The 22,732-nt window shown below is 39.4% G+C and overlaps 1 protein-coding gene across 4 annotated transcripts in view; it reads right to left on the reverse strand.

The window, feature by feature from the left end:
- Positions 1-1,176: 1,176 nt before the first annotated feature.
- Positions 1,177-22,732, reverse strand: part of scube1 (signal peptide, CUB domain, EGF-like 1) — a 65,339-nt gene continuing 43,783 nt past the window's right edge. For 2 of the 4 annotated variants that reach the window (XM_079623783.1, XM_079623785.1), the window contains 15 exons: positions 19,466-19,588; positions 12,469-12,585; positions 12,257-12,379; positions 12,053-12,172; positions 10,258-10,368; positions 7,828-7,944; positions 6,828-6,986; positions 6,504-6,707; positions 6,231-6,392; positions 4,974-5,141; positions 4,736-4,897; positions 4,460-4,657; positions 4,223-4,375; positions 3,624-3,703; positions 1,177-3,536 (listed from right to left, as the gene is read on the reverse strand). In XM_079623783.1, coding sequence (XP_079479909.1) covers positions 3,384-3,536; positions 3,624-3,703; positions 4,223-4,375; positions 4,460-4,657; positions 4,736-4,897; positions 4,974-5,141; positions 6,231-6,392; positions 6,504-6,707; positions 6,828-6,986; positions 7,828-7,944; positions 10,258-10,368; positions 12,053-12,172; positions 12,257-12,379; positions 12,469-12,585; positions 19,466-19,588 — 2,150 coding nt within the window. In that variant the 3' untranslated portion in view covers positions 1,177-3,383. Of the gene's footprint in view, positions 3,537-3,623; positions 3,704-4,222; positions 4,376-4,459; positions 4,658-4,735; positions 4,898-4,973; positions 5,142-6,230; positions 6,393-6,503; positions 6,708-6,827; positions 6,990-7,827; positions 7,945-10,257; positions 10,369-12,052; positions 12,173-12,256; positions 12,380-12,468; positions 12,586-19,465; positions 19,589-22,732 lie in introns of all 4 variants that reach the window. The other 2 variants (XM_079623782.1, XM_079623784.1) reach the window with 1 other exon arrangement.

Raw genomic sequence — 22,732 nt, forward strand, 5'->3', positions numbered from 1 at the left:
ACTGCGCATTCATTCTATGTTTTATCAATGACATAATGTGTTTAGATTTTATTAATATTTTTTTGTAATAATCTCTACAGGGACTTTTACAATTTCTTAAACATTTGTACAGATCACAATTGCTAATTAATACTGATAAGGTAAAACAAAAATAAAACATTAAGATTGGAAAAAAATAAAGTTTTTTTTTTTACTTTAAACTTTTTAAACTTAAAGCATGAAGAACTTAAGAAGAAGAATTTAGCTTTTTCATTGAGTCTATTCATGTCAAAACTATTTTAAGAGTATTTTAAAGCGGCTTGCCGCCAGCCGGCCGCAGTCCATTAGACAGAGGCAACCGCCAGAGAAAATGAAGCAGTCGGACCGCCGGCGATTTGCCGGCGGCATCTCGCTAGAAATGCGAGTGACGTATTCGGCGGCAAACGTTGTATCCCCGCCAGCGGGACGCACCTATAGCCGACAGCTTAGGGCCGGAGGCAAATAGAAGCCGTGTGGATGTTTTTTGCTATCTGGGATGTTACAATCTTGTTGGGCACTTTTAAGTAACTTATACACTTAAAATGACTTTTGGACGTTTCATAGATGCAGAGTCTTTCCGCTTAACCAATGTCACTCTTTCATCCAATCAGTTAGGAGTCTACAAGGTAAACGTCATGTAATTAATATTCACGTGACAAGCCCCATCCGTCAAGTCAGTTATTTCAGTCAGAGGATGGCTTGATTTTTTTATATGATCTGCCAGTGCCATCTATATCTGTGCTGTCTAATCAAAGATTGTATTTTTGTCTGACCTTGATCTGCATGTCATATTAAAGTAGTAGTGGCGTTTTAAACCTGTATCATAAAGAGGTACAAAAACGTAGACCTATTTAAAAAATATGAAATATGAATAACAACCTTTTTAGTTTTCAAATTATTTCAAATATTTTGAAAAGCAAAAATCTTGGTCCACACTGCCCCTTTGTGGGGAGAAAACGGCATGATTTCTGATGATAGCCCTCTATTAATATGACCACAAGAGGCCGACAAATCATTCAAAATGGCGTTAGGTGACATAAGGGTGTTTTCATTTATTTATTTTTTCTTCTTAAAAAAAAAGATTGAACTAATAGGCTACATAAATAATGAGTAAGCAACAATTGCTTTAAATGAAAGACAACAGCACAACGAACAGCGTGAGATTTTAATGATTTATTAATAAAGTGAGGTCTTAACAATAGTTCCCATTCTCTTCTACACACCTTCGGGGGTTGATATCACACTGCTGAATTGTTTATTCTTCTGAAATGTGGTCATTCACCGTGGTGGAAAGCATTTAATTCAACAGAGCCTTCCAAAACAGTCCCAGCATACTGTCTCCTTCTACTGTAAATATTAACTTTAAAAAAAACAAAACAAAAAAAAACTAACATTTGTACATCATTTACACATCTGTATTCATAAAGCTTAAAAATCACACCAGCAGCAGTCTGAGTCACTCTCTCCATCTGAGGGGAAAAGTACTTAAATCTGTGTATGAAGCCATCAAGGTGTGTGTTTGTGTGTGTATTTTGTGCATGTCACACATTCTTCTTCTTTGCTAATGGCAACAGTTCCTCAAACAGTCACATGCCTTTGTTTTAGTAATCAAATGAGACAACAATATGTGATTAACACACACACACACACACACACACACACACATACACACAAAGGATCAACTACAACCTGCGGTTATCTCACAAATCATAAATTACTGTGCTAGCATAATATGTATTACAGCATTTGTGTGTACATGCATGACTGTATGATTATTTATGCTCGATGCATGAGCGAATGTGTTTCCCTGTCCATATGTGGATATTACGAATACAAGCATTAATAAGTGCTCATATATAAGCAGCTTTAGATTGATCACTCCGCCCCTCCCTCCCACCTGGAATATATGCAAAACAACGCAGAACACTGTGAAATACAGATATTATCTGTATTTCAGTGACTTTATGGCTCATCTAGATGTATGTGGTCGTGTGATTTGATTTCATTGTGACGGGTAATTTTCACATACTTCAGGTATGACATCAGTTCAACAAACAGCCTCTAATCTTCATCCACAGTTCAACAACAAGAGCAAAATATGTGTCTTTGTGCACAGCACAAAGGTGATATGCAATTACTATGTAATAGATATGATATAGCTATGTAATACACCTTAAGTCTCTAAATCCAAAATGGAGTCGGTCTGAATAAACTCTTCACCATTTCTATGAGTTTAAAGACACAACAAGCTCAAGCAAAAAAGTCTGCCAAAAAATGATCACCATATTTACAATTTCTCAAAATGTTCTCAAAATCTAAATCGCAGGTTAATGACAAACTCGTTGCATCATGTAATCTTATAGAAATGAATCTTATACCTGTCGAGTTTATTCAAACCCAATAAAACCAGATGGCACTTCAACATTAATACTTTTCTGATACTAAACTGAGATTATTATGAAGTGTGTTTTGTTTTCAGGAGAGGGAGAGGTGAGAATATCTTTCTGTATCCCTGTAGAGGGGCAGTACGGACATTTCTTGTTTCTACAACCAAGGTAAAACATCTCTATACAACAAAAACAAAAACAACAACGAAAAAAGCAACTTATATTTCCTTATTCTCTACAATATAAAATTCAAGTGCAGTTGAAGCTCCAAATACTAGTTAAACAACGTACACGTAACTCTAACTCTCATACTGACAGGTAGTTTTTGTCTTTTATCCTGTTTTTTTATTATTATCTTTCACTTGTCTGGCTTTGTCTTTTATTTTTTTGTGGTCAGAACAGAAAGTGATTACTTTCTCATTAAGTAACCACTTACTTTAAGTGCACTAGGATATTAAAACCCCTTGTGCACGTCAGGGGCATGAAAATAACCTTTTCCAAACAAGAATATATATATCTGTGTGTGTCTGTATGTGTCCTAATAAGCCATAAGCTTGCACATAATTTTTGTAAGTACACACACACACACACACACACACACACACACACACACACACACACACACACACACACACACACACACACACACACACACACACACACACACACACACACACACACACACACACACACACACACACACACACACACACACACACACACACACACACACACTTACAAATATATACTGTAGATATCAAACATCCAAAGAGGGCTTTTGCACAATCAAGCACATAAATATTAGCAAACAAAAAACATACAAAGACAAAAAAAGGGACAAATGGACAAATCTCAGACAGGAAGAAGGCCAAACGTCTTTATCTTCTTGCAGTAGTTAGGCCTTCTGGGAGCTAGTGGAGAAAAGACAGGAAGAGAGATGGGGAAAGAGCCGGGGTCGTGGAAGAAATGTTCGGGTTTCTATTTATACGGCCGTAGAAACCTGGAGACTTTGGAGCGTAGCAGCTTGATAAAGGAACGTGGAAACATCTCCTTTGATTCCTGCACGGTGTATTTAAAGTAGTTATGAGGGTGGGCCAGCACGTCAAACAGAGCTTTAATCAGCTTCTTATCCTGAAAACAGAGAGACATGGCATTTAAAGAGGAATATAAAGTTATGTACGACTACAGTTACTTACTGTAGTGAAAATAAATGCTCACTTTTAATATCTCTTGGTGGTTTTCTGAGGCGTAAAGTCGACCGTCTCGAACAATGTCCTCTATAAGTTGCTGGTAGTCTTCTATAATGACAAAACACAAACACACACAAACTGAAATTAGTAAATATAGTGTATTATTTATGTACATAAATAACTTTTTACAATTTATAGAATGTATCTCATTTGTGTAGTGACTGTCTAAATGCCTTTACTTCTACGTATATATATAAATATAGGCATTTACTCACACACTCACTGACTACTTTATCAGGTATGCTTGTTCAACTGCTCATTAACGAAAATATCTAATCAGCCAATCACATGGCAGCAGGTCGATGCATTAGGCACACATGGTCAAGACGATCTGCTGAAGTTCAAACTGAGCATCAGAATGGGGAATAAAGGCCTTTGAACGTGGCAGGGTTGTTGGTACTTCACAAACTGCTACTAGGATTTTTTGCACAACCATCTTATAGAGAATGGTCCGAAAAAAAGAAAATATCTAGTGGGCAAAAATGAGATTTCATGGGCAACATCGAATGTAGTATGTGAATGTGTGTGGCTACATGTAGTTGTGTTTGGACTGTATCTGTAACTTACCATCGTAAGTGACATACGGAACCTGAAATCCCTTTCCACTGTTACCCTCATTAGATTTGAACTGAATCCACAGCTTGCGGGAACGGGAGGTGAAGGCGATTGGTCGCTCGTAGGTTTGGCATGTCTCATAAGTTGTAATGGAAGTGGACAGGGCTAAAAAGAGAGAAGAGGAGCTCAATAATTTGCATTCCTGCTTGCAATAATTAACTAGCATCCAAAATGACAAGTATACCGTACCACTCTTCCTCATGACCAGAACATCCCCGCACTCATCCTCAATGGGCAGGAAGATCTCTGGTACAACAATAAGGATGCGCCTCTTGTTCGGAGGGTTAATGGTCCAAACACAGTCCACATTAGATGGATAGTCACCGGGATAGTTGGGAGATTCGATGTAGCCCATGAAATCTCCCAGCTCACCGCCACATAGCTGATCTGCATAAGAACAGACAGACCCGTGAATACACTGCTTATCATGGGATCTGTGAATGGATTTGCATATATCTGCCTTACTTTTGCAGTGAGATACATTGTTAGCTCCGTCAAAATCTGTAGTGGTGTTTCCAGGGCAGGTGATGCAGTAGTTCTGTCCGGACTCAGACTGGTAAGTTCCAGCCGGACAACGGATGCACCGGTGCGTGCTGGCATTATAATGATGCCCAAGAGCACAGTGAACTAGATATGGGGAGGTGAAAATACAAAGTAAATATGGACATAAGAAATGTGGCTATTTTGCAGTGTTGCATCATACCTTTGGCTTCGCAGTCTCTAAAGGACGTGCTGCCCATGTGTTTAGTCAAGAGTCCTCCTCCACAGGGGAAGCACAGCACACGGCCCGGCTCCGGCTGGAAGGTGCCCAGCGGGCACGGCTGGCACGGGCGGAAACCGTCAGCAGAGAACTGACCGGCAGGGCACTGGCCTACAACCAGAGAATGACAGAGTATTTTGAGCATTTAACAAATAAAACAAGATTATCTTGAGTATGCACTACCATTCAAGATGAAATAACTGCTTAATATATTTTAAATGTAAATTATTCCTGTGATGCAAAGCTGAATTTTCAGCATCATTACTCCCGTCTTCAGTGTCACACGATCCTTTAGAAATCATTCTAATATGCTGATTCGCTGCTTTTTCTTTGATGAACAAGGTTCAAAAGAACAGAATTAAAAACAGAAATAAAATGTAATGCATTTATGCGGAATAAAATAATTAATTTATTTTAACGAAAAAATATTTTGAACAGTAGTGTATTTGTGTTACTGTTATTTCTTTTTTCTTCATAAAAAAATAAAAAATAAAATAGGGGATAGTTCAACCAAAGAGAATAACAATGTAAATTTCAGTCTGGAATTTACAAAGATTATCAAGATAGCTTTTTAAGACTTGCTGAGTATAGATCACAAGTTGTCTAGACTACTTTAATGGTGCTTTTGTCATTTCTAGAGCTTCATAGCCCCCGTTTCCTCTCACTACCAATGTATTTAAATGCACAACCTGAGCATTTGGCTAAATAACTAGATAAACAGAGAAGTGTCTCATGATGTTCATCAGTTATACATCATGAGATTGTTTGAATGTTTTTTTTTTTATTCCACAAAGGGGGCTAAAACCAAAGTGACTTCAATCAAGTCAATTGAACAAGCATCATGACACTGCAGCACAAGTATTTGCAAACATTTCGTCTTGAGATTTTACCATGAATATATGAGAATCACCTAATAAAGGTTTTAGTATTGAGGTCAGTCAAATACTTTTTAGCTGCTCAAATAGTTGAAAATGAGCTGCTACCAACTGATCCAGACTTTGCTAAGTCCTTCATAAGAAATCTTGCATTTGCATGATAATGAGTAATTGTGGGATTTTTTGACCCTGAATTTCAAAATCTATTGATTATTTTGAAGAAACGTGGTCTTGCATTATTCAGCTCCAATAACCAATAGGCGTGTCATTACCATCACAAAGCTATTCATTGATTGAGTGTTTGATAATGTGTATCCACACACACCTCCGCACTCAGAGACGTTCTTGGCCCCTGCGATGCCCTGTCCCTCTGTGCTGGGGCAGGGCTCGCAGGACAGCTGGCCCTCCCGGTCCTGATAGGTTCCTGGCGGACAGATGACACATTGTTCCTGTTCTCCGCTGTAGAACGTTCCCACACTGCAGCTGACTGGGAGACACCCGAACACACAGAAACGCACCCAAACACACAGATACAAGATTTATGAAAGTGTCTTCAACCTCAGATCAGAAAACAAAACCCTTATCCCAAAATACTCACCGCACTTCCCATCAGTGAGGACCTGTCCTATACTGCAGGTCTCATCTCCTTCTGTCTGTCGCACGGCACGCTGGGCCACCTCGTACGCCGTGCCGGAGAACTGAATGTAGAACTGCTGTTTACTGATGGACTTCCTTAGTGTGCGCATGGCATTCTGAAGCCTCTGTTTGGTCTTCTCACGTACACAGTCCACATTACACGATTCTGACACATAAATAAAGACAAAAGACATCGCATTTACACTCTGAAGTCACAGATGGCATGACGTGGGAACGCAACCATTAACAAGGGAGAACTACTGTACACACATGCAGGCAATGTTACCTGAGGCTTCCCCTTCTTTCATTTCCATCTCAAACTCTGCTGTGATGTGGGAGACTTCCTTTGATGGAGACTTCCGGCCACGACGGCGCTTCTTGGAGGAGTCGCACTTCAGATTCACAAACGTCACCTGACAGTCGTCTGTACAAGGAAACTGACCAGCTGCTGAAAGGATAGGAAAGGTAAAAGAGGAAGAAAAATGAAACGAGAAATCAGAAAGAGAGGATTAGGAGAAGAAGAAACAGGAGAGAGGAAACATAGGTAAAAAGAAAAGAGAAAATGGAAACGAGGAAGAAAAAGAGAAGAGAAATGGGAAATGGGAACGAAAAGAGTTGAGAAAGAAAAGGTCAAAAAAGAGAAAAAGTAAACAAAACAGGACAAAGGAAAAGAAGACAAAATTATAGGGAGAAGGAAAAGGAAATAGGAAAAAAATATAAAAAAGAGAAGAGTAAAGGGAAATGGGAAATAAAAACATGAGAAAAGAAAAAGAAAAAGAAAAAAGGAAAAGGGAAACAAGGAAAGGAGAAAGAGGTAGAATAAAAATGGAAACGAGAAGGAAAAGGTAGAGGAAGAAACAGTACAAAGGAGAAAAAAGTAAAGAAGGAAAGGAAACAAGAAGCAGTAAACAAAAGGAAAAAATATTTCAAAAAATTAGAAGAGAAAAGAAAAAATCAGAAATCAGAAAAGAAAGATAAAAAAGAAGAAGAGAAAGGAAAATGTAAATGAAACAGGAAAAGGAAAGAAAAGGAATTAGGAAGAGAAAAAAGAAAACGAAAATAAATCAAGAAATGAAAAGGGAAAAGAAAAAAGAAGAGAAGAAGAAGAAAATGTGAAAAAGGAAAAAAAAAACAGGAAACAGGAAATGGAAAGAGAGCAAGGGAAAACAAAAGAAAAGTAGAAGTGTAAAGGAAAGAGGAAAACAGCAAGGAAAGCACACAGGGCTAATGAGAAGGAAAAAGGTAAAGGAAGTGATAATGATATTTTTAAATGTGGTGTTTCTCACCCTGCAGGCTCTGCTTGCCCGTGTCCCGGTGTTTCTCCTTGTTGCGGGGTCTCAGGTGGCACTTGGCGTCTTTGATCTTAAACCGTGCTTTCTGCTTCACAGGCTGGGCCAGCATCTCTGATGGACGGGAAATCGGCAAAGTCTCACTTTCACTTGCACGGGTTGGATAATAATCATGGAAAACGCCAAAATATGAGACCTTTTTGAAATCCAACATTCAAGCACACTAAATCTGTCCTGTGGGCTGAGCGGCCCATTCCAAAGTATTAAAAATATGAGTGTCTAGTTTAACACAACAAGTCCAAAGTCAGTGAGGGAATGAAGGGGAACGAAGGGTCAGGAGTTGAAATGAGAACACACTGCGGCTGAGGACTTCAGCTGGTCTTCTAAAAGCATATCGAGCGTGTGGCGGTTTTGGACCCGACAGCAGGGGGTTTGGTAGTGAACCTTTCAGCGATGGGTTTTTTTTTTTTCAGAATGTGTGAATCAAGCGAACTGTCTGTTTGCTCGTTCTCCCCGGGCCCCGTGTGTAGAGGCCCTCAGGAGCCACTGTGGTAGAAACCCGTCTGTGTATTTCAAATCTGTCAGCATAGATGTGCAGCCAGCACAGAGTCATTTACTCAGGTTCACAGCATTCCTATGTACGCCGTCCAAAACAAGAAGCGGCGCTTGTGTATGCGAGAGAATTTCTAAGCAGTCTGTCTGTCTGTCTGAGTCTTGCTTAGCTGTCCAAAATCTACACGACAAACCACATGGGGAATGCCGAGTTCTGAGAGCCGGGAAAGAGAGAGTACTGGGGATAATAGTAGCGTGTCTGTGACCTCGGCAGGGTTGAATGATAGGACCTGTCCTAATTCTCCTCACAGATCTCCGTATCTGAGCCCTTGCAGTGATCCAGTGTCTGTCATGCGATGTAATGGACTGGAACCCGTCACGCTAGATGACTCGTTTACAGCTGTCCTGTCTGATCTCTGATGAAGGGGCCAAAAAACAGAAAGGCGTCCTTGCTCTGAGCCAACCGAAGGAGATGTAGGAGATAGACTCATGGTGAAAGAAAAGGAAAGGTCCGTGTACGTTCTGGTAATTCGATTTTCTACTTAAAGAGCAATACAAAGAAATTTTAAAAAAAAGGTTCGATTTTTATTTTGTTTATGAAACAGAAGAATTAAGGTATTTTTTCAATATTTTTGTAAAAAAATTAGATTATGCTTTAATATTTGTTTCGTATGCATATTGGGCGGCCCTGAAACACCCCTTTTCAACACTTCCTGTCTTCTACAGCCTGTATCATCATACAAAATACGTTCATCTGATGCACTGCTTTGCAAATAAGTTACAATAATGTTTCTTCATATTGTTTGGCTGTTGCATATATTTCTTGCCAATATACATCTCGTTTAAAGCACAAAAACACCTTCTTGGGTCGGTGGAGGTGCTGGTGCAATCCCTTGTATTGTTTCCTGATAACAGCGGAAATGACTTAAAATGCTCCGTCGGTTTTGGTCATACAGATAAGAGGAAGACATCATTCAAAACATCACTGTAAATGGTCTATTTTTATTTGTATACACTCACAATTCCCATGAACCGAATACACTAAAAAAACTCTTAAGTCTCGTTTTGCGTTTCTAAAACAAAACGAAAAATCAAAAACTAAACAGTTTTTTATTGCTCTTTAAGTAGAAAATGTAATTACCAGAAGGTACACAGACCAGGAAAAAGGAAAGGACAAATGAGAAAACAGATAAAGAAAAGGAAAGAAAAGAAAAGAAAAGAAAAGAAAGGAGAAAAAAAAGAAACAGGAAACAAGGAAAATAAAAATGAAAATAAAAAGAGAAAGGAAACAGAAAATCTGGAAAGGAAGGGAAAAACAGAAAAGGAGAGTACAGAGGCCATTAAGGGACATGGTGATAAAATATATTTCAATGATTTTTGTTGTTTTTTGCGACTGAACGCAAAGTTTCTCAGGGGAACGCAAAACTTTTGCGAGAGGACGCAAAATAATTGACATAATTTTTCCTCCCATCTCATATTTTTTTTCCTTCACCGTGTCCCTTTAGGGGCTCCGTATGAGAGGAATGGGAAAGAAAAAGAAAATGGAAAAACAAAGGAAACAATTAAAAGAAAAAAAGAGAGAAAGAAAAGGAAAGAAGAGAAAATGGATGGGATGGGAAGGAAACAGGAAAAGGCAAGTGTTCGATCTACTGAAGATTGAGAGGAGATGTAGTACATACTAGATTTATGCACTAGATTTTGTAGTGAATACATGTTTTTGTACTGCATACTATATTTTAGAGTGCATGTTAGCTGTTGTAATACATATTATAGACTCCTGTTCGTAGTGCATACTTGACTGTAGAACATACAGTACATGTTTATGAGAGTCTCAGTGCAGATAAAGCACAGTTCAGTGATTCAGAGATACAGTACCTGTGCAGGTTTGCAGGGAGCTACTGCTGGATGTAGTGACGTTCTTCTTCTGTGGGACTTTACCTGGCTGGACAGGCACCCCGCAGCTCAGAGTGTAACTGTTCTCAGAGTCTAAATCACACACACACACACACACACACACATACACACACATACATACACACACACACACACACACACACACACACACGGAGAGAGAAAGCTTTTAAACAGATGTTCCAGGTGCTGCATGCACCTGAGTATTGTCTCGTAGTGTGTGTGTGTGTGTGTGTGTGTGTGTGTGATGTACTGTATGTGTGTGTGAGTGGAGAGGGTTGGCTGTCAGGATGACAGAGTACTGTGAAGTTGTCTAGAGAGTCATTGGCCCGACTTCGGCCTTGCCACAAATCGTCCAATGGCAGGCTGAGTATTTCTGTTGGCGTGCGGCTACAGGCCGCGGGTGAACAGGATTAAAAGAGGTTTTATACAGCTTTAGTGCTCGAACCCGGGGAGACCATTAACACACACGTACAGAGAATCCAAGAGTCATAAACACACACACACACACACACACACACACACACACACACACACACACACACACACATATAAATACTCATATACTCAGATTCACATTGATCTAACTTACAGATTAAATTTTGATTTCATTCATTTGATTTATTCTAGTATATACTACTAGGTCACATTTCTGATTAGTGCATACTTATTATTGTAGTGCATACTATACTTTATAGTGCAGATTAGCTTTTATAATGCATACTTCTTTCTGTAGTACAACCACTGCATTGTCAAATTGTTCACAAAATTCACTATATTTAATTTTTTATAATACACACTACTTTCTGTAGTACATGCACTGCACGTTTTCTATAAAAAGTCTACAACCTGAAAAAAAATTGTTTTTTGTTTTAAGCGTAAAAACGTCAAAGCTTCAAACAAGCAAGAAACATTTAATTTGATAAATATTCTCTGAAAATATATTTTCATTTTTTTAATACTTGTTTTTGTAGTGCAAACTAGACTGTATATATGTTTTTTAGATCGTAGTGAGTGAGAATGTGGCCCTTGTGTTAGAGCTGTGCGAATGGACCAAAGTTTAGTGAATCAGGACTTGTCTGAAAGTTACTTATGGGTATTAATATGTTTACGCACATTCCTCTAAACCGATGGTCCTTGCATAAAATTTGTCAGAGACAAGTTTTGGGCGTCTAACACCTTAATACCTTTACCAAAGCCGTCCGCAGAGATGATAGATGTACTTATGAAATATCGTTGCAACATTCTTTTCTAGTCACTTTCTCACAGAATGTCAAAAATCACATTCACATGATTCCTCGGGTCAGGCCAATTGAAAGTATATGGCCCTTTATTGTTTGTTTGGTTATCTAACAGCTATGACAATGCTAGCATGTTCAACATCATTATAGCAGTATTAATATGACTGTGAGCTGTAATTTTCACGCGCTTTCTCATTTCTGGCCAGTTTTTCCTCATTCCATCAGCCTCTTCATCATCAAGCTTCTTGATTTGATTAAACCAAGCATGCACATTTTGTGATGTAAGGTTTGAGCCACTAGAGGGTAGCAGAGGGCAAAGACTGTTAAAGCCAATAACCATAGAGTGCTGCTTGATAAATATATTCCTTTCAGATGTATAAGAAAGTGAAAATATTTACAATTTATAATGTACATTACTGAAATTAAACAAATCAAACTGCACTGAATGTATCCAAACAACACAGAATACAACATGCTGTTCAACTGACTTCCACGGAAATCCCCAAAAGTATACTAACCAGCCAGGAAAAGGGCGTTTGATGGACAGGACAGCGAACACGTCTCTCCTCCACCTGTCTTGGTGCAGCTGAGCTGAGCACGAGGTGCCGGCTTCCCATTCGCGAGGCATTTTACTGCCTCTGAGGGACAAACGAGGTACGGTTACCATGGCAACGACAAACATTATGGGATATTTCGGAACGGGGAATGAAACGAGGACTTACCAACACAGTCTTTCTTGTTCCAGTGGAGCTTTTGTCCAGGAGGACACACACACTCGTAACTGCCCGGTGTGTTCACGCAGCCATATTCACAGCTCCCGTTATTAATGCTGCACTCGTCAATATCTGTTACGCACAGATGTCAGTTTGCCCATCAAATTGTGATTTTTTTTTTTTTTTTTAACCATTGACTGGTATTGAGATTGTGAACTCACCGCCACAGTGTGTGAGGCCATAGAGACTATAACCTTTCTGACACACACACTCAAAGCTTCCCGGGTAGTTGATGCAGATGTGGTCACATGTCCTCTCAAATGAACACTCGTCAATATCTGCAGAGGACAAAAACACACATTTACACACACAACACCATGGAAATCGATTGTATAATAATTTCCTGGCTTCCAGTAAAAAGGACCCCACAATAGTGATTTCACCAGAAACTTGGATACTCATGAGTAGCCTATCCTAAAAGACAAACAACAGCACACTCTTTGCCCGTTTGACTCATACACTTTATTTTAAAGTGTCCATGTTACAGTGTTCTGAGTAATAATAATTAACTACATGTACTTACTATAGGGTTAGGGTGTGGTTTGGGGTTAATTACATGAAATTATGCACAATTTATAGTAATTACTATAGTAAATGTAACATGTCTAGCAAGGACACTGTAAAGGGTTACGACTCATTTTTGGTTACGTTTTTCGAAGCCACAATTGCAACCAGTGTAATTAGTGGTGCTTTCTAGGACAAGCATACAATGTATCCTACTTTTAGTAGTTTTTAGGTTTATAGGTTTTTGTTAAAATCCCAAACCGTAAAAAAACACATTTTGTGTTACAGACGAGTGATCCCTCAAATCATCCATCATGTTGAGGAGACTTCTTTTACTTTTCTAAGTGACTTTTGTCAGTACGTGACAGAGATACTATAGAGAGAGATCCATGTCATAAAGCATCAATGCAGTCAAAACATGCTGAAGTTAAAGATAGGGTAGACAATTTCACGGAGGCTAGCAATAGCAAGCTAGCTTTGAAAGCATGAGATCCTACCCTCCTTTCAGAGCGTCTCCAAAGCCACGCCTCTATGGCGTTATTTTCCTGTCAAATGTCGAGAGCGCATTATTGTAGCGCGAAAGTACATTAATATAATGCGCGAGCGCGAATCTCTCTGCTCGCGCACGAAATATGATGCGCGAGCGCGAATATCTCTGCTCGCGCGCGGAATATAATGTACCGAGCGCGAATCCCGCGCGCGCGCTCTCATGGTGCGTTCACACCGGACGCGAATAGCGCGTCAGGCGCGAGTCATTTCAATGTTAAGTCAATGCAAAGACGCGTTACGCGCGTAAAACGCGTGTAACGCGTCTTTGCATTGACTTAACATTGAAATCACTCGCGCCTGACGCGCTATTCGCGTCCGGTGTGTGGGTGCAGTCAGATACACGCTGCTCTTGTAAGAATTTTCTCTGGGCTCGCTCAGAGATTATGCCTGCACTTAAAACCTGTTCAGTGCCATCGCGAATCTCTCCTCTTCGCTTAAAGTAAGCGTGTATGTGCTTGGACTGTGACCCGTGCGTTCGCGCATGCCTAAGTACTCTTCTCTTCCATTTCTTTCTCTTTGCTCTTGGCATAAACGCTGTCAAAATATGGCGTTATTTTCCTGTCAAATGTCGAGAGCGCATTATTGTAGCGCGAAAGTACATTAATATAATGCGCGAGCGCGAATCTCTCTGCTCGCGCACGAAATATGATGCGCGAGCGCGAATATCTCTGCTCGCGCGCGGAATATAATGTACCGAGCGCGAATCCCGCGCGCGCTCTCTCAGATACACGCTGCTCTTGTAAGAATTTTCTCTGGGCTCGCTCAGAGAATATGCCTGCACTTAAAACCTGTTCAGTGCCATCGCGAATCTCTCCTCTTCGCTTAAAGTAAGCGTGTATGTGCTTAGACTGTGACCCGTGCGTTCGCGCATGCCTAAGTACTCTTCTCTTCCATTTCTTTCTCTTTGCTCTTGGCATAAACGCTGTCAAAACGGCAACAACCAATCATAAATAGGCTTCAACGGCTGACCAATGAAAACGCGACATCGTACATGGAATCTTATTGGTTGATATTGAACCGCAGTTCAATCAAGACGAGCCGAGATGGATCCGCCGAATCGACGAGTTTTATTTGTTTTAATGTTGAATATGTCAAATGTATCTTAGAAATGTCTGGGAAGAGGGAGATTGGATTATTTTACATATAAATGACCTAGACTGTCAACCACGTTCACACTACAGGTGCCATGCCCATTGAAAGTGAGATTTTTGAGCCAAATAGATTTGAAAGCCGATTCCAAAAGGCAAAAATAATATTTTACGTCTGATAATTAACACATTGTCTCGTGCAATCACACCAGTTATTAACCATTAAGTACGTAGCGAGATCAACTGCTAAATTCAAATCTGAACAAATATTTGGGGGGAATCTAAGATAAGACTCTAAAGGTATTTGAAGATACCTTTTCTAGACGTGTTCCCCGAACTATACCTTATTGTTGCTTAAAGGGAAAAATTAAAATTAAACCCAAAATTAAAATGATTAAAGTCATAATTTACTCCCACTCAAGTAGTTTCAAACCAGTATAAATTTCTTTGATCTGTTGAACAACACAAAGGAATATATTTATACATATACATATAAGAATGTAAGTAACTAACGTAAGTACCCCACCACCACGTAGCTACTACTAGTAGAATAGAAAAAAATAGATATGTGTATGAAATATGACAAGAGTTGAGCGCCTTTGTCTCTGGTTCAGTGCAAAAGCACATTTGAATTTAGCAGTGAATCTTTGCATAATTTATTCTTTGCCATAATCCTAATTGAACACTGGGTGTGTTAGCCTACAGCTTCAGAATTATATTCGTATATAGCCTATCACAGTGATAAGGTAGCCTATAGCTAAGAGTGGTCCAGACCAACCTTACTAACGAATGTTAGTAAAATGTTATAAAGTTATACTTAAATAAGAACGTTTCGGGAAACACGTATTAACGTTAGATATAGCTTTAGTTTAAGGTATAATTTAAAGAAGGTTTCGGGAAATCCAGCCCTGTAACATTTCCTTTCAGATAACTTTAGAGTCTGGAGTAGGCTACCAATTTTTACAAAACATATTGTGCAGATAGACAGTCTAGGTCATTCATTTATATGTAAAATAATCCAATCGCCCTCTTCCCAGACATTTCTAAGATACATTTGACATATTTAACATCAAAACAAATAAAACTCGTCGATTCGGCGGATCCATCTCGGCTCGTCTTGATTGAACTGCGGTTCAATGTCAACCAATAAGATTCTATGTACGATGTCGCGTTTTCATTGGTCAGCCGTTAAAGCCTATTTATGATTGGTTGTTGCCGTTTTGACAGCGTTTATGCCAAGAGCAAAGAGAAAGAAATGGAAGAGAAGAGTACTTAGGCATGCGCGAACGCACGGGTCACAGTCTGAGCACATACACGCTTACTTTAAGCGAAGAGGAGAGATTCGCGATGGCACTGAACAGGTTTTAAGTGCAGGCATATTCTCTGAGCGAGCCCAGAGAAAATTCTTACAAGAGCAGCGTGTATCTGAGAGAGCGCGCGCGGGATTCGCGCTCGGTACATTATATTCCGCGCGCGAGCAGAGATATTCGCGCTCGCGCATCATATTTCGTGCGCGAGCAGAGAGATTCGCGCTTGCGCATTATATTAATGTACTTTCGCGCTACAATAATGCGCTCTCGACATTTGACAGGAAAATAACGCCATATCAAAACGGCAACAACCAATCATAAATAGGCTTCAACGGCTGACCAATGAAAACGCGACATCGTACATGGAATCTTATTGGTTGACATTGAACCGCACATGGAATAAGTTAAATCAAGACGAGCCGAGATGGATCTGCCGAATCGACGAGTTTTATTTGTTTTAATGTTGAATATGTCAAATGTATCTTAGAAATGTCTGGGAAGAGGGCGATTGGATTATTTTACATATAAATGAATGACCTAGACTGTCTATCTGCACAATATGTTTTGTAAAAATTGGTACTCCAGACTCTAAAGTTATCTGAAAGGAAATGTTACAGGGCTGGATTTCCCGAAACCTTCTTTAAATTATTATACCTCAAGCTAAAGCTATATCTAACGTTAATACGTGTTTCCCGAAACGTTCTTATTTAAGTATAACTTTATAACATTTTACTAACATTCGTTAGTAAGGTTGGTCTGGACCACTCTTAGCTATAGGCTACCTTATCACTGTGATAGGCTATATACGAATATAATTCTGAAGCTGTAGGCTAACACACCCAGTGTTCAATTAGGATTATGGCAAAGAATAAATTATGCAAAGATTCACTGCTAAATTCAAATGTGCTTTTGCACTGAACCAGAGACAAAGGCGCTCAACTCTTGTCATATTTCATACACATATCTATTTTTTTCTATTCTACTAGTAGTAGCTACGTGGTGGTGGGGTACTTACGTTAGTTACTTACATTCTTATATGTATATATAAATATATTCCTTTGTGTTCAACAGATCAAAGAAATTCATACTGGTTTGAAACTACTTGAGTGGGAGTAAATTATGACTTTAATAATTTTAATTTTGGGTTTAATTTACATTTTTCCCTTTAAGCAACAATAAGGTATAGTTCGGGGAACACGTCTAGAAAAGGTATCTTCAAATACCTTTAGAGTCTTATCTTAGATTCCCCCCAACTATTTGTTCAGATTTGAATTCAGCAGTTGATCTCGCTACGTACTTAATGGTTAATAACTGGTGTGATTGCACGAGACAATGTGTTAATTATCAGACGTAAAATATTATTTTTGCCTTTTGGAATCGGCTTTCAAATCTATTTGGCTCAAAAATCTCACTTTCAATGGGCATGGCACCTGTAGTGTGAACAATGTGGTTGACAGTCTAGGTCATTTATAGGCCTATGTAAAATAATCCAATCGCCCTCTTCCCAGCCATTTCTAAGATACATTTGACATATTTAACATTAAAACAAATAAAACTCGTCGATTCGGCGGATCCATCTCGGCTCGTCTTGATTTAACTTATTCCATGTGCGGTTCAATATCAACCAATAAGATTCCATGTACGATGTCGCGTTTTCATTGGTCAGTCGTTGAAGCCTATTTATGATTGGTTGTTGCCGTTTTGACAGCGTTTATGCCAAGAGCAAAGAGAAAGAAATGGAAGAGAAGAGTACTTAGGTATGCGCGAACGCACGGGTCACAGTCCAAGCACATACACGCTTACTTTAAGCGAAGAGGAGAGATTCGCGATGGCACTGAACAGGTTTTAAGTGCAGGCATATTCTCTGAGCGAGCCCAGAGAAAATTCTTACAAGAGCAGCGTGTATCTGAGAGCGCGCGCGCGGGATTCGCGCTCGGTACATTATATTCCGCGCGCGAGCAGAGATATTCGCGCTCGCGCATCATATTTCGTGCGCGAGCAGAGAGATTCGCGCTCGCGCATTATATTAATGCACTTTCGCGCTACAATAATGCGCTCTCGACATTTGACAGGAAAATAACGCCATACGCCTCCTCCAAAACACATGAACGCACACAGCCAGAGCAGAGTCTGCAAAGCGTTAAACTACCTCATGTCTCAAAGCACATAACATTACACATAATGAATGTAAACACCTTACAGAGCTCTTGTTCTACCACTTGACTGCTGCAGTTCGTTTTGGCGTTGATAGTGTTGACATAGAAAGCATAAATCCGAGTCTGAGGACGTGAACAGCTCCGGGTAGAACTAGAGAGAAGAGTCTACAACTCTTAGTTACTGAACGCACTGATGATGTATGATGTCTGCGTTATAATGCGTTAGCAGGGTGCATGTGCGGATGTATGGAAATACATGTTAACAGGCCGGTAGGACATTATATCGATGTCCTGAGACTTCCACAGAAGATTTATGTACATGTTTTAATATTCAGACCACCTCTTATTGATCAGGATTTAAAGAGAGTTTCAACTAATATAATAAAAAGTGTTTCTAAATCAAATTGCTAACTCCACCTTTATGTTACACCCACTTTGCCACACAAATAGAATAGACGGGCAGCTATTTTCCCTTGATAGATTTTCTGGTATAAAGGGAATAGAAAAGTAAATAATTAAAAACTAAAGATGTACCTACCTATATAAACATAGCGGGGATAATATACAAAGAGACAAGAATGACAGAAAGACTGACAGATCATCTTAGCACAGCTGGCACATCCACAACACTGCGCTTCACCAACACACCCTTCAATAAAAACACATACACACCCCACACACTGATTAGCCAGGAATAAGGTGGTGTGGTGTTTTGGTTTAGCTTAATAAAATCATTTCTGTTTGTACTCCCACTCGTGCACCGACATGCTTGTAGGAATCCGCCACCATTCACCTCCAGTAAACTCAACTAAACACACACACCTCATACAACGCCAAATGCTTGCCAGCATCCCAACCAAACAACAGCTTGTGCATGAGGTGCTTTTGATGAAGAGGTGTGGGACGGTGTGTGTGTGTGTGTGTGTGTGTCTCTGCATCCACATCTCGCCCAAATGGCTTTAAAATAGTTCACCCCAAATGAATTGACGGGGTCTTACAGAAAGTTTTAGCTCTTTTTCATTTAAAAACAAGTCAAATTGTTTTTAAGCCGCACAAAAGCTTTGTGCGATAAACAGTTCGTTATTCAAAGAAAATTCCAAACTGTAATCGTGCAAGCGTGATTACAATTTTACAGCTGAGAGTGGAGATGAAGATTTTCACTAAATAAAAACCTACATTTACAGTCATAATAAACATTTACAGTTCAGTCATACATTTCTAGTCATTTTATGGTACTTGATATTTGATGGTTATTTTTGGAGCTTGAAGTGGTTGTTGTACCTATCAGTGCAGCCTGAGCATTTTCCTAAAATTATCCTTTTGTGTAAAACAAACCCCTTGTTAACTAAAACAAGGGAACAGGGAAACAAATGATTACAACGTGACCCTGATTTAGTAAAACGAGGGAACAAACTCTTAAATGAATGGCCATGATATTTTTTTTTTCCTGCATGTCATGTGCAGCCGGGGCTCCGTACCCATGTAGATCTAAAATATTAATTTGTATTTCCACCCAGAAAGCAACAATTTGTACTGTGAAAAGTGACTCACCTTGACAGGTGCGCTCGTTGGTCAAGAGTTTGTGTCCTTTCTGACAGCTGCACTCAAAACTGCCCACCGTGTTCCGGCAGAAATGATCACAACCTCCATTATTCTCCAAACACTCATCAATGTCTGCAGAGAAGAGAGAGAGATGATGATGATAAGGGTGAAAAACACTGATACGGGGGTGTAAAGCCAGTACCACTATTCTTATAAACAGCTTTTTGGATATATAAACAGTTTTCCTAAACAGGCAGCCACATACACAGCTCCACAACATCATCTTAAATATATCAGCCAACCCTGGCACGCCGTCCACAAACCCAATAAAAGCTAATCCCATCAACAAATGTGTAGGAAAACTGTGTATGTGTGGAGTTTGGGGTTTCCTCTGCAGTTATTTCAGTAGCTGTAGCAAACACACACTGGCTCAGGTTTGCACTAATATTAACTGAACTGTGGGACAGAAAGTTTCCACTGACCACATACACACGCTAACTGAACACCGGGCACTAACGATGCTTTGGGGAAACACACCCCAGATTAATAAATCAGATTATACATTTTAGACTTTTGGATCCCACTGTATGAAATAGTTTACCACTTTAAAAGCTGCAATTGTAAAAATGTTCTAAACATATTGAATGAATCTCATTCTAAAGGATGAGCAATAGGCCTTCAATATGAAGCCTAAACAGCATTTAATTGATTTGATTAACAAAGCCATTTATTTATAAAGCACAATTAAAAACAACGAGTTGACCAATGTTCCTTCTGTACAATTATGCAACGTATGCAAAGAGCAAACACAAAACACACCAATATTATACAGCACATCCATCTTACTACTCACAAATAAAACAACAAGCTAACAACTCAGCAAGTAGTTAACAAAGTCTTCCTGAGAGCCAATTTCCAAACTGAAACTGTGAAAATCAAACATCAGTTTTCTGCTGGATTTCAAAAATACCCATCTCACTCCTTCTGAATCATTCATCTCTGCTGCTCTGTTTCTCCAAAAAAGATAATAAAGAGGAAGAGAACAAACACTCTCTAGAGGTTTGCATCTTTTGACTGATGTACTAAATCATAATATCTACTTTTCTTGTCTCAATCTGTGTGTTTTGACATCAAACCTCTCCGCTGAGTTCAATGGTTCAAGATGTCTCCAAATTCAGACTGTCGGATAAAAGCAAGTATGAGCCTGTGCCGTGAGGTCAGTCGGTCTCCATGACCTAAAGGAAGTGCTTTATCATCTCTGACGGTTTATTTCCAGTCTACCTGTCAGATGTGTGTTCAGGTCAAGATGTTCTACAGTGCCTAAACCGCACATATATCATCCGAATCTGTGCACTGAAAAGATGCTTTCAGGGCGCTGGTGTATGCAGCTTGATAACCAATATAACATCATGCGGATTCATTAACAGAATAAAAGAAAATTATAGTGCAAATGACATAATGGAATGTTTCACAGTGATTTAGCATTCACACTTCCCTAAAACACACTCTCACACACATGCACTTTATTCCAATGGCTCCTTAGCGCAGGCAGGGGGCTAATGATATTCCACATAATGAAGTTTAATGGGACTAAATAAGCTTTGAGTTTAAGCAAACATTGGACATTTTTCACATCTGTAAATGATAAGCAACTGCAGGGGCGAAGACTGAGAGGCTGAGAGGATTCATCCACATCGATTTTCGATCGGAAACGGGGAGAGTAAACACTCACACAGCAGTCAGAGACGTGCTTATGAAACAAGTGCTATGCTAACTCGATCTGATTAGAAAGAAAGAAAGAAAGAAAGAAAGCTTGCAGGAAGAATGTGGAATCCCCATGAGCTCTGGAGCGAAGGTCTGTACTCAGGGATGTGTGTAGCCTTACCAAATATTTAGAGAAAAAAGCAATTAAAATTAATACATTTGTGGAAACATGATCCTCTACAAATAAGTCAGGACAGAGTTTTCAACAAAAGGAGCGTTTTTGCAGATTGTTTTCAGGCTGCTCACCTCAGGCTAGCTAATCTCTGAGAAATGCGCCGTTGAGCGCGCCAGTGTATTTTTTGGAGATTTAAATGGCCTGTTTTATTTGCTTTGTTCATAAAGGGATTTTGCCATGTAATAACACAGGCGCTGCTTGTCCAGAGCCGCCAGGAAAAACCAGCGTGATTTCGCCCCCGACACTAAAACTCTTCGGAGCGCGCGGGGGTCCGTCGGGCCCGGTGTCATCCGAGGTGATGCCGCCTGGCTGCTATTGTGAGGATTACTGGGCTCTGTGTGTATTAAGACAAATAGAGCTCAGTGTCCCGACAGAGAGAGAGAGAAATGGAGAACTGATGGAGAAAACAGGCCTGCTGTATGAACCTTATCAGCTTGGTCTTTTCACAGTGCTGTTTGGTGACTGTGAGGACAGGTGAGCTTGCTGAAAAAGAGCCTAGAACATCATGAGATCCCCAGTTGCATAAACATAGCCACTACTTAAGACTGTGTCTGATCAGACAGTCTGGTCAGCTAGCAATTAGCAAGGGATAATCAGTCTTACTGTTCAGATTCAAATCAGACCATTCTACGTGTAACTCACATAAAAAAAGGAGACAGGAAGAGATTGTCTGACTAATAAAAGCAATCCATCACAGATCATATAATAGACCAGCATCTTGTAAAATCTTGTACAGAAAACGCAGGAAAATAGTGAAAAATGTGCATAGATTTTCAGCAATCCAAAATTTAAAGACCTAACTCAGAAAAACAATGGAGAATTTACAGTTATTCTAACAAGCATCAAGTTGTTTTGCTTCTAAGTGCCTCAACCAAAACTGAATGCCTTTTAGATTTAAATTATACTTGCCTGGAAAAACTAAAATAAAAAAGAATAATCCTATTCATTTACATAAAATAAACTAAATTGTTATTCATTTATTAGTCATACTATTATTTTCTAATTAGTATTATTGGTATTATTATATTATATTATTAATATTATTGTATTAGGCCTATTGTAAAAAAAGAAAAAGAAATAATGTAGACATAATGCAATATACATTCCACATCTGAAATGAGTGAAACCTTGTGTATGTATGTATATTCCTATATAATAAAAGATAGTGTCAAAACCAGACAGACTAGCATGGTAATTGCTAGTCCACCAGCTACTAGTACTAGAACTAACCTAGAAGACAAAAGCTAAACTCCTTTCAAGCTATTCGAGTCCCAAACACACAAGTATGCAGACCAGCAGAGACGTGCCTGGGGTCCCATCAGCCGGACCGAGGAAAC

This window comes from Phoxinus phoxinus, assembly GCF_949152265.1.
Source record: "Phoxinus phoxinus genome assembly, chromosome: 9".
NCBI lineage: Eukaryota > Metazoa > Chordata > Actinopteri > Cypriniformes > Leuciscidae > Phoxinus > Phoxinus phoxinus.